Consider the following 16,819-nt stretch of genomic DNA (forward strand, 5'->3'; position numbering starts at 1 on the left):
TACTGAAGGCGTCCTTCATCGATATTTATGATAAATTTGTATGATTGTTTGCGTGAGTGGATGGAAAACACCAATTTTCCTTCTGTTTTTCGTGCCCCCTGATCCCTCTCTCCTTCTACGCTCTTGTTTTCTTTGCGACTTAGCAAAGCTAACATCCACCCAAAAATATAATTCATGTTTTTCCATAATTGTATACGACTCGGTATTGATAGGAAGTCTCTCTAAGATGACAGCTGTAAAGTCTGTATTCTTGTTTAAGTAGTTTGGATAAGAATTCTGTGAGCCCACAATGTTAATTAATTTGTTAACGTTAATGAATCAAACTCAAAAAGCGTCTGCGGAAATCACAAATTTCAAGTCTGAGCGAGACAGTTGGCTATATTTGTAGATTATAACCTCACATAATTTGAATACACAATGTAAATTCTGTTTTAGTGTGGAGTTTTCTTTGAAGTCATGGGATGAATTTATGTCAGATAGAGTATTCCTTTCACATGGTTGAATCGATGTGAAATTAGGCCCCAAGCTGCTTCATTAAGCTTTGCAGGAATAGATAGAACTTGATATTGTAATGAAAAACCCATCCCTACTGCAGTGCTGCTCCGTGCTGTCCAGTCATTTGGCTCTGCAGATTTGTTTTGGTCTGTCCTTATATCCCAAGGCCAAGAATGCCTCTTAAATTCAACGGGACATTTACTATGGGCTCGGTGGCAACATCACACACGCATAAACACAGGGTTTCCTGTTGTTTGCAGATAATTAAAACAGTTCGGCTTGTGGCAGAAGCACACAGGGGTGACACGTGAAACAGCACATGTGTGACATAAAAAAAAAAACATATTTATGAGTGGCTCCTTGATTTCTGGTTTGTTTAAAAAGGTCCAAATCTGTCTGTAACATTCGGGTGTGTTCAGATGAGACGATGTTTTTTAGTGCCAACTGGAAGGAACAGCTTGGCAGAATGGCTTAATGGAGCACGTCTGGATTGGGTTATGTGTCCTCATCTTTTTTTTTTTTTTTTTTTTTTCCGCATAATTCAAGCCAGTAGCAAATTGCTCAATGCCATGGTGGACAGTATGCTGTTTTGCCAAGTCCAAAAACATTTTAGAGGAAATCTTTATGACATGATTTGAGTATTCCTTGCTAAGATTTTAATTAAGACAAATAAACATAGCTACAACAAAAAAATGTGTCAGTCGAGGGGCATCTCGCCCTATAGGACATGTTATAAAAGCTCTCCCTGAAAGAAAAATGGTGTGAAAGGCAAAGACAAGACAAGGCAAGAAAATGAGAAGACGGGCAATAGCTGAAGAGATTTTTCATGCAATGTGTGTGCTTGAAGTCGCCTGGCTGATAAATGTCTCTTCCCAGATGTCAGGGGGTTGTGATTCCTCCCAGCAAACTGAAATTGCCTCTCCCATTACTCTTACTGAATAGCAGGGAATAGCAGAATAATTGTGCGATTAGGGCTCCATTATTTCTTTGACCCTCTAAACAATATTTCACTGGTAGAATCTGTTCACTTTTTAGCATGCACAGGCAACCTCTGCTCTACATCCCAAGATGTCGCTTTGGGGATGTGCATAGAAAACTCTGTGCTCTTTCTACTTTTATTATTTTATTTTTCTGTATATGCTTTGTTGCAGTAGCCTTAGGAAAAAAAAATTGATAGCAAAAGTTTGGGTAGGGTGGTTATGTCCAAGGGTAGCTGATATCATTGGGCTGTTCATTATGTATGCATGGTTTAACTACAGTTGATTCAACTCAGCAGAGTCTTTCTTTAAGAGTAATTTTAAACTGATCATTATCTATTATCTCTCCATACTGGCCAAATGTGTTCAGGTCCTGCACAGTAATTGGTTAAAACTCATCCATAACAAAGAAATTATTTACCTTCCCTCTGTCTGCTTCTCCCCCTAAATTCTCACTTTCTCACCTGTCACTTCTGTCTTCGTTCCTGTTACTTTGTCCACCGTACCTTCTCCTCTGTCCTCTGTCTCTCAGCATGCCAGTAACTCTATACAGTAAGTACCAGCTAGTCCTCAGGGTTCAGTGTTGTGGAAACATAGGTCTCAGATAACGCGGCAGGGGAACAGTAGGAATCCAGTGGGGGGGGGGGGGGACATTGCATTGGATCTTTGTTATGCTGCATTAGGGCGCAGATATGAGAACACTTGATAAACACGTTCCGCTGTGTGTGTTGTCAGCTTTATACCTCCCTTTGGGACTCTTACGTGAGTCTTATGTGTTTTTATCAGTGTATGACTAATTTGTGTTTGTTCCCAGCAGCATGACGTTAGCAAACGGCCTCTGCCTTCTCCTCCTGTTCCATGCATATCTGCCTAGATCTTGGTGGATTTTGGATGCTTAGCCCGGATTTAGATCATTTAATTTCAAGGCTTGCTTAACACGTTTCAATCAATGAGCTTCCATGCACCGGGCTATGGGGGATTAGTTAATAGGAGTAAGAGAACATTATGTAGGATATATCCAATGATAGATTTGGTACAGTGTTTACATGCTAATTACAGAGATGGGAGTGGCGCTGAATAGAGAAAAGAGTGCTCTTTTTACAGTCAAGTTTTTACAGCTACTGAAAATCACTATACCTTTTTTGATTTTATAATAAAGGCATAATTAGTGAGATCACTAATAATCTGCCCTGGTGAAAAGAGAATTTCCCTCCTGGATACATAAAGAATAACATTAATAATATATCATTAAAATGAGTATCTACCCTCACCACAGAAAATTCATTTTCATTCCAACCTTTGCCTCGCTTCTTTGTCCCAATTCTCCTAGTGATGGACACCAAGGCTGTGTTTGCGGCCCTTTACAGCGTGTGCGAAGAGAATGCCACATTCTTCTCAGGAGGGGCCAAGGGATCGCAAGGTGATGCGGCGAAGCGGCTGGTGGACACCATGAATCTCATCCAGGAGCACGCTCGCAGTCTGGAGCCTGTTATCTCCGGATTTGCTGCGGTCTACCATCATTTTGACTTTGATCCGCACATACCTGCTAATGGTTATCGCTCATTGGTCAAGGTAAGCTGTGGGATGTTGTGAGGTCTGTTTGTGTCTGTTTGAGTAAAGTCTTAAATCTGTCTGTGTTCTCATTTCAACCCAGCGCAGCTTTGAGAATAATAATCTCACATACCGCACTACATTCTTATCAATATTCTCTACACTGTGAGAAACCGCTCACCAGCCCCTCTTTGCCTTCATATCGCTTTGTTTCAAGGTCAGTCCATTTGTTTTACAGATTGATTTTATGTTGCAAATCAGGTTAGATAAATTCCTCCAGCTGCAGAATATCTACCCGTACTGTACCCACTGTACTTTATCTTCTACAGTTATTGATGAAACATCATGACCTCAGTGGCTGCAGCCCACCACAACCGAATGAATCTAGCAGAGCAGCAAATGAATGCTGCTCTGTTTTCTAGCCTCTCGATTTCCACATGTTTAATCCTTCTCATCCCCACAGTGGTACTCTGACTAATCTGTAACACCCTGGTGAAGCAGCAAGCTTTTCACATGCTCCACATGCCCGCATTCAGGCATGCTATCACACATCGTTTTTTTTTTTTCCTTCAAGCTTACCACACTAATCTCAATTACAACTTAAGCAGGCCCAGAAGACCTGCCCCTTTAATGATTATACAATTAAAGAACTGTGGTTTGCTTTGTTACAATGCAAAATGTTGTGTATTCATAGAAAAGGAAAAAATGACCTAAAGTTTCTCTTTTATCTCAAGAATACATATCATTACATATTGTATCATTCTGAAAATCATTTTGTTAACTAAGGACTTAATTTATCTAATTTATTTTAGTTAAGTTAAAGATTTAAGTTAAAAACCAGAGCTGATTTAAAATTGTTGTATGAAGAACGTTTAATGGTTGGTTGACTGATCACATTTTGAAAAATTGGATAAAAAACCTTCTTTGTACTTTTCCAGGTGGTGCGTTGCTGCCTTCTCCACATCATCCACAAAGGGCGCTACATCACCGCCAACCGACGCAGCATCTTCTTCCGAGTAGCTCACAACGCGGGAGAGATGGAGGCCTACTGCAACGCCCTGTGCCAGCTTCGCGCCCTGCTCTACCTGGCCCAGCGCATGCTACACGACAACAGCCATGGCAACCTCTTCTTCCAGGATGAAAGTGGCCTCAGCGAGAGCTTTGTCCGCGAGTACTCATCCATGCACAAGGGGTGCTTCTATGGGCGTTGCCTCGGATTTCAGGTAGGGGGAAAGATGAGAAATAGGAAGAGTAAGGAATGGGGAGGGATAGAAGTAGTACTCAATGTACCATCTCACGCTAGATAGTTCAAACGTGGGGTTTTTGTGTGATGCAAAAGTGGAGACACTAGGGAGAAAGACAGATGGGAAATAACTTGATTGTGCACATATTTAGCTGCTGTAGGTAATAGGGGATTAGAGGGGTATTCATTTCCTACAATAACACATCTCTCAACAATACAGAGGAAAGAGGAAAAGCAACCTCAAAGTCAGTTGACACATACAGACAAGCAACTGAATGTAACCATACTTACAGTTCTGGGTTACATGTTACTTTAACTGTTATATTAGTTTGTCATTATACTATTTTTTTTTTTTTGTTCCGAACAGTGTTCCCCACACAAGTTTCCCATAGCCCATCAATCAAAAAGGATTAATCAGTTTTAAAAAGCAATGTGTGACCTGTTGTTATCAGAAAAACCTAAAAATAAAACACCTGTGCCAGGAAGTTTGTTACCAGGTCATCATACACTTACCCTGAAGAGGGACGAAAAAGTGTTCAGAAACGTGGCACATAAAAGCCAGGAATACAAACCTACAAACTACTTCTGCTGTCTAAACTTGGAAGTAAAATGAAATGATGAAAGGCAGTGGATGGGCGGAAGGAATGCTCTTCTTCACAGCCATGGCATCTGTTCTTAGTTGAGCTTAACGAGAAGGTTGAACTGTCAGCGAACAGAGGTCAATATCAAACTGAAGGGGAAAAAATGATGAAACCTCCCTAGTACTGCCCGTATAAATTTGTAATGTCTTAGACTCATCTGATATTCTGATATCTCATCATCTATGTTTCACTGCCTCTGTTTTGAATTATTCTAGTTTAAATTGTGGTCTATTTATTGTTTTTAAATACAACAGGAAAATGTAAAGCCTGTCTCTGTTTTTGCCCACCCCTCCATCCTTCTCCAGTTCACTCCAGCCATCCGACCCTGTCTCCAGACCATTGCTATCGGCCTTGTGGCCTTTGGAGAAAACTACAGACGCCATCAGTCAGGAATAGGTCAGCATCATCTCTTCTACCTCTCATCATCGAGCCACTTCGTTGTCATTCATAGATCGTACTCATGCCCACATCTCCTCTACGTTGCTCCTTGGCCCCTGACGATGTACCCTTTTGATGTTGTGTGTTGATGCTCTTTCATCCTTTGGAATTTAGAGGGCTAGCTGGTGTGCTTCTTCTATATTTCAGAATGTTTTGAGTATGTACACAGTTATGTGCAGCGGCAGAGATAGAAGAACATGCACCATCGTATACACATTTGCACCATGCACGCACACAAACACACACATAATTATTTAACATTTGAAAAGGGATTATTGGACTCTTATGGTTTCTTGTGCTCTCTGCCACACCACAGTGGAGGCAGCAGGTATTGCACCATACGGTGAGTGTACTGAAACCCCCACCCCTTCCTCATAGTCCTCTGTAGTAAACTGAGAGGTTATATGAAGAAGTTGCTTCTTTTGTACAGCTCCTTTCTTCCTAAATGGTTCTGCACACAGCGCTGTAAGCTGCATTAGCTGTCCTGTGTCTGTATTTCAGTGTACAGATCGTAGTCTTAGGTGCAGTCAAATTGCAAACCCAAATCCATCTGTGACATCTTGCAGAGCATTGAAAACAGGGTAGAATCTAAATTGTAATCAAATTGAAATGCTTGTATTTCAACATGTCACAAGCGAAATAAACTTGAATAATTTATGCGGCAATAAGATTATAGTGCTGTGAGTAAGTAAAAGCCAATTCAGCCTGAAGTTTTACCCATGTTGTGGAAACTTCTGAGGTTTGCTGTGTTTTAGCTTTTTTTTCCATCATCCTTTCACCTTCCTCTTGCTGTCTCAATAAGTTTATAATTTCTAACGTTTTTTTATGTGCTTGTGTCTAGTGACTTATTGCAGCATTAATGTGCCCTTATTCCTGCCCTCCTTCCTACTATTTGTCTTTGTGAAACCATTGTTTTCATTTCTATTGCTGTGATTACTTTTCATTCTCATTTTCACCACCTTCTAATCATACATTCGTCTTTTCCTGTCCCTTTCCTTTTTAATTCTACTACCACTGCTTTTCTTGCGTTAACCTTGTCTCTGGCGTCTCCCGTCCATTGACATACCCTCCCTCCCTTCCCCAGGTGTAGCAGCCAGCTCTTTCTTTACCTCAGGAAAGTACGCCATTGACCCAGAGTTGAGAGGGGCAGAATTTGAACGCATCACTCAGAACCTGGACGTCCATTTCTGGAAGACCTTCTGGAACATAACTGAGACCGAAGTGCTGTCGGTGAGTAGCCTGCCGATGCTTCTTTTCACTCACTCAGACAAACACACTCTTAGACATCTGTAATCTAGCCATGTTGCCATCACTAACCCATGCACGCAGATAAGCACACTGCCCGGATTTTAATATTAAAACTGTATCAGGGATATTTTACTTTCCTCTGGTAAAAGTACCTTTCTATCATTATGCATTTTGGCCTACAGGCCGTTAGTAATAATAGAGTGGAGTTCAATTTATTCAATGGGGTTCATGGTTTATTCATCTGGTTTCTCTTTCTCTCCAGTGACCTGACTCGCCATATAACTTGCACTCTTTCTCTTTCTGTCTCTCCTTCTCAATTTTTTTTTTCTCTCATTTTCTCTCTATGTGTGCATCTCTCTACTATCATCTCTCTTTCTCCAGAGTCTCGCCAGTATGACATCCACTCAAGTGAAGGTGAACCGTGCTCTTTCTGTGCCTCCCGTGCCCTTTGACCTTCCCCTGGCGGCCAACCACAGAGCGTCTGTAACTGTAGCTCCACCGTCAGCGCACATCGGCACTGCTCCTGTTCAGATGAGGCTCATCTCTTATGACTTACGTGAAGGACAGGTACTTAAATCATCATTCAGTTCACACTATAGTGGCACAGTGGAAAATGCAATACGAAACGCTTCATTGTCTCAATTTTCATACCAACGAAACTTGCTCTTGTCTTGCACTAGTTACAAGGAAGCCTGTCTAAAGATTAAGTATTTGTTGTATGACCTGGTTTATCATAGTTTTCCTCCACTGGGTCTTTTTGAACCAATTTGCATATACCTGTTATACAAATTCTTAAAACATTCCAACAGTATTAAACAGCATATCACTGGTATTTTTCCTTGCTGCTAAAGTAAACTACAACTTCTCCTCATCCTCATGGACTTAATCCCCTTCATTACCTCTCTCTCTATTTCTCTCACTTTTCTTCACTGCCTCCCTCCCTAATTCTCTCGGGAGACTCCCTCTCCCCATCTGAGCTTGTTCTCCTCCTTTCTTTGTAGCCTGGCACTTAACCAGACATGCTATCAGCAAACACTCTTAGCCATTGATCACGCTCCAACAAAACAACAGCGTCCTTTATAATGTCGCAAAATACAAGCCTGCATCAGCGGAAACCCTCCCTCTCAGCCACAGCTCCCCTCCCTCCTTGTTTCTGTTAATGAATGGGAATTAGTGTGCGTCCATGCAGGCGCAGGAAGGGCTGGCAGCAAGCTGCTGCAGAACAGCTAGTTAATCCTTCTCTCAAAGGAGCCCTGTTGCTAACACTAGCAATAAAATAGATTAACAATGAAAACAAGGCTTTGTTTGCAATGTACACAGTCATCAGAGTGATGCTTCACAATCTGTCATCATGTTTAGTTTTTAAACTTTAAGGTTTAAAAAGTTGATGTCTTTTATTCATCGGTCAGGTTATCCTCTTTCTGTTGGTGCATTGATTCATTCCTCTCTCTCCTTATCTGTCCCTGTCTCTTTCTCTCCAGGACAGTGAGACTCTGCTATCTCTCTCCCGATCTGAGGGGGGCGCCATCTCTCTGTCACTTGGGCTGAAGACCAAGCGCCTACCTTCATCTCCCTGCCTCCTGATCCACTTCCACGGGGGAGGCTTTGTGGCCCAGACCTCCAAATCCCATGAGGTGAGATGATACTCACCAACATATCTGACTCAGTTTTGCTAACTGAGAGGGGATTTCCATATTTTTTGCTTGACAAACTGATTCCAAAAAAGTTTATCACATAGTATTTTGACTCATCTCTGTATGCAACAGTATCTGATCTATTTGGGATATTTATAATAGAACATTTGATCTGAATGCAAGTGGTATAACATGTAATTGAGCACCTACAGTAGATATCCAAATACTGACAACCTTACACCACACTTTCACAATCAGACACCTGGCTCAGGTCTTGTTTTTCCATGATTTGAGCTGGTATCATCATAGCAGTCATCCAGCTCGGTTCACCCTCTCATCCCTTACTTCTCTTACCTCTCATCCAATATTTCAACTTCTGGCTGTGTTTTTTCAAACTAATTGCAATTGAACCCCAACTAATTAAAGTGTTGAGGAAACAGAAACTAGTTGACAGCGGAGGAGCAGAGGGGTTACCAGTCTGAGTCCCCCTCGGTCAATAGTGTGGCACGTAATGAGCCGTTAAGCTAATTATTTTGTAATTAATCCCTGAAAACTTTGAGACACTTTGCCCTCCCTCCACACCTTCTTTACCAGAGAGGTGCACACGCAGCTGGCTCTTCTCTTACATGTACATTATTGCTTCCTGTCCTTCAGTCCTCCTCAGCACTTATTTTCTCATTGAGGAGGAGCCCATTTCCCAGATTTAATTTCTAGATCACTGATAGAGAAAGAGACACTCAAAACACACACAAGCGCATGTCTTAAAAATTGTGTTTGATCTCTTCTGTCATTGCTCTGTGAAGCGCTTAGAGAAAATCTTGTTTTGTCAAAAAGTGACAATGCAGAAAATAGTAGCAGGAGGACTCATTTAACCAGCTTAGTACATCCTAATCGGAAAGATTGTTTCAACGTGGTTTGCGCCGTGGCTTCTCCCTGTTCATCCTGCACAGATGTGGTCATCTGTAGCTGTGTGTGGTCTTTATGTGGCATCAGGCTTCTTATAGCTACTGCAAGACAACGCTCTGTGAAATTGCAGATGCGTAGCAGCTGCGTAGCAACCAGAGGATGAGAGGGAGCAATCAGAGAAGGGGGTGAGCAGGGCTGTCATGTTGAATTAACGGAGAACTGTACAACCCCGCAGAGAAGGATTACCCTGGGCACTAATGGAAGACTTGTCAGACTATCCTGCTCTCTTCTTCTTTTGGGCTCTCCTTTTTTTATTACATCATCCCTCTCAATCTTTCTACTATCTCACAAATTCCTTTTTGTTCACTTAATGTCCTTTTTATACTCTTCTCTGTCTTATTTGCGCACTACGTACTCGTCTTCTTCCTAATTTTACCAGGTGCCTTCTGTTCTCTTAATCCCTGAGGCAAGGCAGAGTGAATAGATGGAAAATTTCTCTGAGGGTGGAGGGTCATGCTGTCCCCTGTACTCCTCAGTACAAAGTGATGATGCTGAGATCACAGGAATGTTTGTACTGGCATCTGTGCATTTAGCGACTTGGGTGGGCCACATGTACATACACACACACACACACACACACACACACACACACTGTGTTTGGGCAGAAGAGGTATAAGCTTGCAGATTAACTGCTTTGCCTGTCTGAGAATGAGTGGGACTGCAGCTCCCATTAATTCCTGCTTAGAGAACAGATCTAGGACCCTGTGTGTGTGTGTGTGTGTGTGTGTGTGTGTGTGTGTGTGTGTGTGTGTGTGTGTGTGTGTGTGTGTGTGTGTGTGTGTGTGTGTGTGTGTGTGTGTGTGTGTGTGTTTCCTTAATAGGATGTGTATGTAGTAGGAGAGTTTCCTGAGTCATGTAAAATTAACCAGCCTTGGGCTCAGCCCCAAAAGAACACACAAACAGGTACCTCATCTTTGCCCGGTGGGACATTTGTTGTGAGTCCTTAGTTCCTTTCATGCAGGCAGATGATGAACTGTCTGACTGGCAGACCTGACCATGGACTCTGGCACATGTTGACACTCATTGTAGACTGGCAACAATGGTTGTTGTTCACACACAGCTGCACACGCACACACTCCTTAGAAGTACCTTTGCTGATTCGTACAAACCCACTCTGCCTGACCTGAGCAGTGGTTGAACTGCACACACTCACTTGTCAGCAGTCTAACTCTAAGATTTATTGTGACAGGGCTTTAAGACAGCACAGCTGACTGCTGGAGCTGCTACTTTGTTTTTTTTCATTCTGAATCACTGGTCGGTGAGGCGACATACTACCATACACACACATAGCTTTTCCTGTCATTGTGAATGGAGAGCTGTCGCTTTCACTACCAGCCCTGTCATAGCTAGTCAAAAAGGTGTTGGGAGATGATAAAGACAGAGGAGGAAAGGAGGAATGCTTTGTAGGAGGAATATTTTGTCATGACAAGTTTTGATGCCATTCTCACATTTCAAGGTCACTGCATTTCAGTTGAGAAGAAAGGACTTTCCTTAGGTTGGGAGAAGAATAGTAAATACTTAACTTGACAGTGGCAACAACACAAGGGGAAAAACTCAGTATTCTGACAGTGAGTTTGTTTTTGTGGACTATCCCTGTAAATCCACACCATCCTCCTGTCTTTGTGTTCTCCCCATATACACAGCAAAGTAGGACATGTGTTCACCTTTGTTATTAACGTATGAGAAGAAAGAAAATGGAGGTGACTGTGAGGGTACCGCTCATTCTCCTTTTGTCTAGACAGTAAGCCAAAAAGCAGACAGATGACATCAGAGGGACACATAATTTTAATAACTTTTTATCCTTGCTTCTTAATGTTCACCCCCACGCATCTCTCTCTCTCTCTGACCACATTTCTTCCTCTCTCCATCTCTCTGCCTCAGTGTTTTATTGTGGCGGCTTTTGTTTCTCATAAATTTAACAACATATAACATATTCACTGTGAAACTGAATGTTTCTCCATTCATAAATTCTCTCCCCTCCATACCCTTACCTTCTGTCTTATGCAGCCCTATCTGAAGAGTTGGTCCCAGGACCTCGGTGTCCCCATCCTGTCAGTGGACTACTCTCTGGCCCCTGAGGCCCCCTTTCCCAGGGCTCTGGAGGAGTGTTTCTATGCCTACTGCTGGGCTCTGAGGAACCACCACCTACTAGGTACGCACACATTTCACAGCGTTGTTTATACCCAAGTGCCTCTGTTAATGTTTCTGTAAATCATCATCTGTTATCCCTGACACCTTTGAGATGGGTCCTGTCTCAGTAGAAAAAGTAATTAAAGTGCAATCCTCACTATGTACAAACAAAGCAACTGGCCTGGATCTTATTCCAGACAGATTCTTGACGATAGCGCCAGTGTCGCATGTAGAGTCATTGCTCATATTCTGAATCTGTCGTTAAAGCAGGGAAAAGTTCCAAGTCAGATGAAAATGGCCAGAGTCCTCCCCTTGTTTAAGAAGAACAGCAGGTCAGATGTAGGAAACTATAGGCCAGTATCAATCCTACCAACTATATCTAAGTTATTGGAGAGGGTTGTGTTTGATCAGGTTGAAGAATATCTGATCCAACACAGCCCTCTATATGAGCTTCAGTCTGGCTTTGAACAGCCTATTCAACCAATACCTGCCTCACTCACTTTTGTGATTACATCAGACAAGAGAGTGAAAATGGTAATTACACCGGCATGGTCTTGCTGGACTCACAGAAAATGTTGACACAGTAGATTACCCCATACTTTTGTCCAAACTGCAGTGTATGGGACTAGGGTATACTGCTATAAACTGGTTCAAGTCATACCTCACAGGGAGAACCCAGGTCTGCAATGTTGAAGGGACCCTGTCTGACCCGAGGGGTATAACATGTGGTGTGCTGCAAGGCTCAATGTTGGGGCCTCTTTTATTCCTCATTTATGTAAATGACATGCTGGCTGCAGTAAAATGCAAGCTTTTATTGTATGTTGATGACTCTTCTAGTAGCTGGGAAATATATCCACCATATTGAGGTCACTCTTAGCAGAGAGTTAGAAAATGTAAGGAAGTGCCTCATAGACAACAAAGTGTCACTGCACCAGGGCAAAACTGAGTCAATTCTGTTTGGCATTAAGCGTAGGCTGCAGAAGGCAAAATACTATACAAAAGTGGCTGTAAACTCAAGTTCTCTATCGCAGAACAAGGCAGTTTGACATTACAATTTAAAAAAAACTCCTTGTAACAACACTGATACGGTGCCATTTTGATTATGCCTGTTCTGCATCGTACAGTGGTTTGACAGTGAAACGAAGGAACAAGAAGCAGCTTATGTAAAATAACACCATTCGTTACTTATTAAATGTACCTCCTAGAACTCATGTTCTCTACTCATGCTTTTAGGACATATTTATTGTGACTAAAAGGGAAGATACTAGGACAGGGATTGAAGTTTCATGTCTGTTGTTTTTATATTAAGATTGTCTTTGGATTTTTGTTGCTTATTGTTTTAGAGGATTCTATGGATGTTATGTCTGTCCTGTTTTTTCTGACATCAGAGACCATGTTGGAAACAAGTGTTCTCACTTTTACATGTTATCCCTTGGATTCATTGTCTTCTATATCCATGAATAAAATCAATCAGTTTACCGACTCCCTGTACTCTTCGAAAGGATTCATTCATCACCTTGAAAGAAATCATTGCTGCTGCATGATGTCTTGCACTGTACCCGATGTTGTGCAATATCACACAAATTGAGATGCTTAATATTCAGGCAGAAAACAAAAGACATCTGGTTGATTTGGGGTACATCCGGCCACTGAAGCACGCTGTGTCAAATTAACAGTGATTGCAGTGCAGTATGTTAATGATGTAGTACAAGAAGACAATATCACGGCCATGAGGCAGACAGTGAGACAACAACCCGTCACAGCAGCTACATATTCAGCTGTTACGGAGGAGAAAAGAGATACTATTACTTGATGCGTGTCACACTGCTTATTTGCGCCTCAGTGAATTTCATGATGCTGCATAAAAGGACTTTCTCTCCTCTTGTTACTTTTTAATTCTTCCCCTTGTTTCTCACCTCTGTCCTCGCCAACCCATTTTTATCTCTCCAGGCTGGACGGGAGAGAAAGTTTGTCTGGCTGGTGACAGCGCGGGAGGCAACTTGTGTGTGACGACGTCGATGCGTGCTGCAGCCTTCGGTGTGCGAATGCCAGATGGCATCGTGGCAGCCTACCCGGCTACCCTGCTGACTGCCTACGCTTCACCCTCCCGTCTGCTAACACTTATGGATCCCCTGCTGCCGCTCAGTGTGCTCTCCAGGTGTCTCAGCGCCTACGCAGGTAGGAGTTTGTGTGTGTGTGTGTGCTTTTAAAGTGAGGCTAGGATTCTTTTTTTATCCAGAGAAATTAAAATCTACTTTCCCCCTTTTCTTCCTCTCAAGCACTTCTGCATGCCTCTAGAAATGAGGTATTGTAATTGTAGATTTGATAATAATCATGACGGTAACAGCTTCCTGTTTGGCAAGCTAAGATGTGTTTTTATTTTTACTTTCCAGGCTGCAACAATGGTTTTTAAATAACCTATTCATTGTTTCCAGTCCAATATTCCTTTGATTGATTAATATAACCATTTTTTCTATGAAAATAGCCCTACGTGATGTCTTGAAATTACTTACATAGTCTGACCAACAGCTAAAACACAAAAAACCTGTATTCAATTTACAATTATATGAAACTGGAAAAACAAGCTTTTTGTTTTGGTTCATGTATGCATGTGCATATGCAAGTGCAATGTGAAAAAGGGCTGGGTGAAGGTGAATATAGATCAGCAGGTGTGGCAATCATTAAATACTCTCTCAGCTAGTCACATCACTGGTGTCATAGCTCTGAAACCATTGAACATTGTAAGGACAGCTCAACAAACGGAAAGTTTTTATTCAGGAGACATGAACACACATCACCACAAATCTGCACCCAAAGACAGATGATCATCAGTTACTAAAACAATGATAGAAATAAAAAATAAAGAAATTAATTTGTTAAAGCCGTTTGTATGATTATATTGGACCGACGCTATTTCAGCAATAATGCTAATGTATCTCAACTCGTACATGGTCACATAGTTTAGTAATTAATGTTACACAACAGCGTTTGCACTGCAATTTGTTTCAAGGGTAAAGCACGAGACGCTACTTTTGTTAAAAAGAAAGTTGGAAAAGAGGCTGATCAGCCAGTCTGATGGGTGTTGAAGTGTGTGTGGTTATACTGTAGCAGCCTGGTGTCGTTTTCAAGCGATTTAATGAAGGTAAACACAGTGAACGGCCGTGCGTAACGGCACTGCGCTCTGGTACAGCCTTCAGATGCTGCAGGAATTTAATGAACTCAAGGAGAAGCTTTCATACAATATAAAACAGCTGTGGACAGCAGATACTTTAAAAATCACCCACATTCATTTATAGATCAATGCAGACTGATTTACTGACTTTCCTGCTTTAACCACATTAAACATTATTTTCTGTGCCGGTTTTGGTTGGAGGGTGTTTAATTGAAATATTTATATTTTAAGCATAAATCCGTTTTTGCAGTACATGCGCAGCAAGTATTCATTTTCATCTTGTTCGTAAAACCACCAAAGCAGCAGTGGGTTGACATTGCGCCACATATAGACGTGATTCTGAGATGTCTGTTTTCAGGGCAATGTCTAGGACCATATTTTAACCAAAATACGACTGTTTCAACAACTGCTGCTTCATTTGAACGAACCTCCCACCTGTCTGCACCTCTCCTCCCACCTGTGCACTGTACGATCTGCACTGGTCACCAAAATAACACACAGACGCGCAAAGCAGGTTTCAAGGTCAGGAAAATGCCAAACAGTCAGAGCGCTGCGTGAGCTAGTCGTTGCGCCTCCATGAAAATACAGCCGTTTATGTGTATAATATATATAAAAAATTTAAATTATAATATATGACCAAAAAAAGCCTTCAGTACTATGTCCTGCACTGTTGGAGTGAAAGATACTTTCTGAAAGTGATCATTTTCTAAAATATTTTCTCCTATGTAAACTATAGCCATAACCTTCTCTTATAGCAACTCAACTTACTAGCATATAGATTATTTTCAATATGTTGCCATCAATGAGTTAGGGTTAGGGTAAAAAAAAAGCAGGTGTAATATTTGTCTGACAAGAGGAGGAGAAGTGTGGAGGACCATGATAATTGGCCAACAATGCGTAATTCTGACAAAGAGATATTGTCTGTCCTTTGTTTACTTTCAATAACTGAAATCAAACACTAATGGTTTTCAATTCACTCCTATTGTCATCACTATGTATCATTGTCTACACTACAAATTGCCTTTTGGCAGTATTGAACCTTGTCCGTGGTTTTCTTTACTATTATACATTACCTATTATTGCTTTCCCATCTTCTGTTGTTACTTATTCATGCATGCTCAAGAATAACAAAAACACCTCACTTTGTCATCTCCCTTCCCCTCCCGTCTCTGTTGTACATCTGTCTTTCTCTCCTAACCCTTCCTTTATGTCTCCTTCTCCAGGCAATGAGCCGCAGGCAGAGAAGCAGGTAGAGAAAGTGAGCACACTGAGCTTGGTGAGGAGAGACACAGCTCTGCTGCTCCGAGATTTCCGACAGGGAGCGACCAACTGGATCCACTCTCTGCTGGATCCCAACAGAGCCTCAACCTCCCCCAGCACAGATGCAGAGGCGGCACCGGGAGCCACTGGTATACCACCCGTCTGTAATTGCTTGTAGGGGTGTGTTTGTGTGTGCATGTGCAGTCAGGTGGGAGAGGTGTGGGTAGCATAAATGTGTTTTCTATAGGTGCAATCTTCTTGTGTCTTTGATCATGTCTATCTGCTAGATCTCAATGTTAGGGTGTTTGAGTTTGAAACACCCACAATTTCAGTGTGTTCATCAGGCTAATTTATTTAAGTGTTATGAGTGCAACAACATCAACCGCCCCAAAGTTCATTCACCCTCCCCCCCCATATGGAGTAGATCATCGACATGGATACCCTTTATTCAGCATTTAACCAACCAATTATCGCTGTATCCCACCCTGTTGCATTACACTCATGTAGTCCAATTCATATCAATTCACCTCTTTGGAACAGCAGGGCTTTGACAGTAATTGTTAATTGTAGCCACTGTAAATCTGGTGGCGAATCGTAATTTCCCTGGTGTCCCCTTAGCTAGGTGACACCCCCACAGCTGCAATCCCAATCTAATGAGAATGTCATTGGTAGGTGTACATTATTAAAAGGCCATCATGGTGCTGAGATGGTTTATTATTAAAGAGAGGGGAGATTGGTACCGCTTTGTGAGGAGGCCAGCCATGACGACTCTTACAGCTGTGTTTTGACGGCTGGGGGCGGGCGAATGATATCAGCATGACAGCGCCATTTGAATTTCCTCCACCCACTTATCCTTTTTTCTTCCTAATATATTCCAATTAGCATTTTAGGCTTTCAACTGTTGGCTGTCAACCAGAGACATATGATATAGCAGTAGAATAAGTGAAAGTGATTGTGCACTAATATCAGTGTTTGTGTTGTTTTTTTTTCCTGTGTCCTCCAGCTGCTATTGGCCCCAATCAAATTTGAGTGGCCTCTTTATCCTCTATACACCCTGTAATTTG

General features: G+C 41.9%; 1 protein-coding gene across 3 annotated transcripts in view; it reads left to right on the forward strand.

Annotated features, from left to right (window-relative positions):
- The window catches only part of lipeb (lipase, hormone-sensitive b), a 29,429-nt gene that overhangs the window by 5,241 nt on the left and 7,369 nt on the right, over positions 1–16,819 (forward strand). For 2 of the 3 annotated variants that reach the window (XM_044358560.1, XM_044358562.1), the window contains exons 2-11: positions 2,803–3,044; positions 3,962–4,246; positions 5,213–5,303; positions 5,662–5,688; positions 6,430–6,575; positions 6,975–7,160; positions 8,075–8,227; positions 11,201–11,345; positions 13,274–13,501; positions 15,719–15,904. In XM_044358560.1, coding sequence (XP_044214495.1) covers positions 2,803–3,044; positions 3,962–4,246; positions 5,213–5,303; positions 5,662–5,688; positions 6,430–6,575; positions 6,975–7,160; positions 8,075–8,227; positions 11,201–11,345; positions 13,274–13,501; positions 15,719–15,904 — 1,689 coding nt within the window. The remainder of the gene's footprint in view (positions 1–2,802; positions 3,045–3,961; positions 4,247–5,212; positions 5,304–5,661; positions 5,689–6,429; positions 6,576–6,974; positions 7,161–8,074; positions 8,228–11,200; positions 11,346–13,273; positions 13,502–15,718; positions 15,905–16,819) is intronic. The other variant, XM_044358561.1, reaches the window with a different exon arrangement.

Source organism: Thunnus albacares, chromosome 8, assembly GCF_914725855.1.
Source record: "Thunnus albacares chromosome 8, fThuAlb1.1, whole genome shotgun sequence".
NCBI classification, from domain to species: domain Eukaryota; kingdom Metazoa; phylum Chordata; class Actinopteri; order Scombriformes; family Scombridae; genus Thunnus; species Thunnus albacares.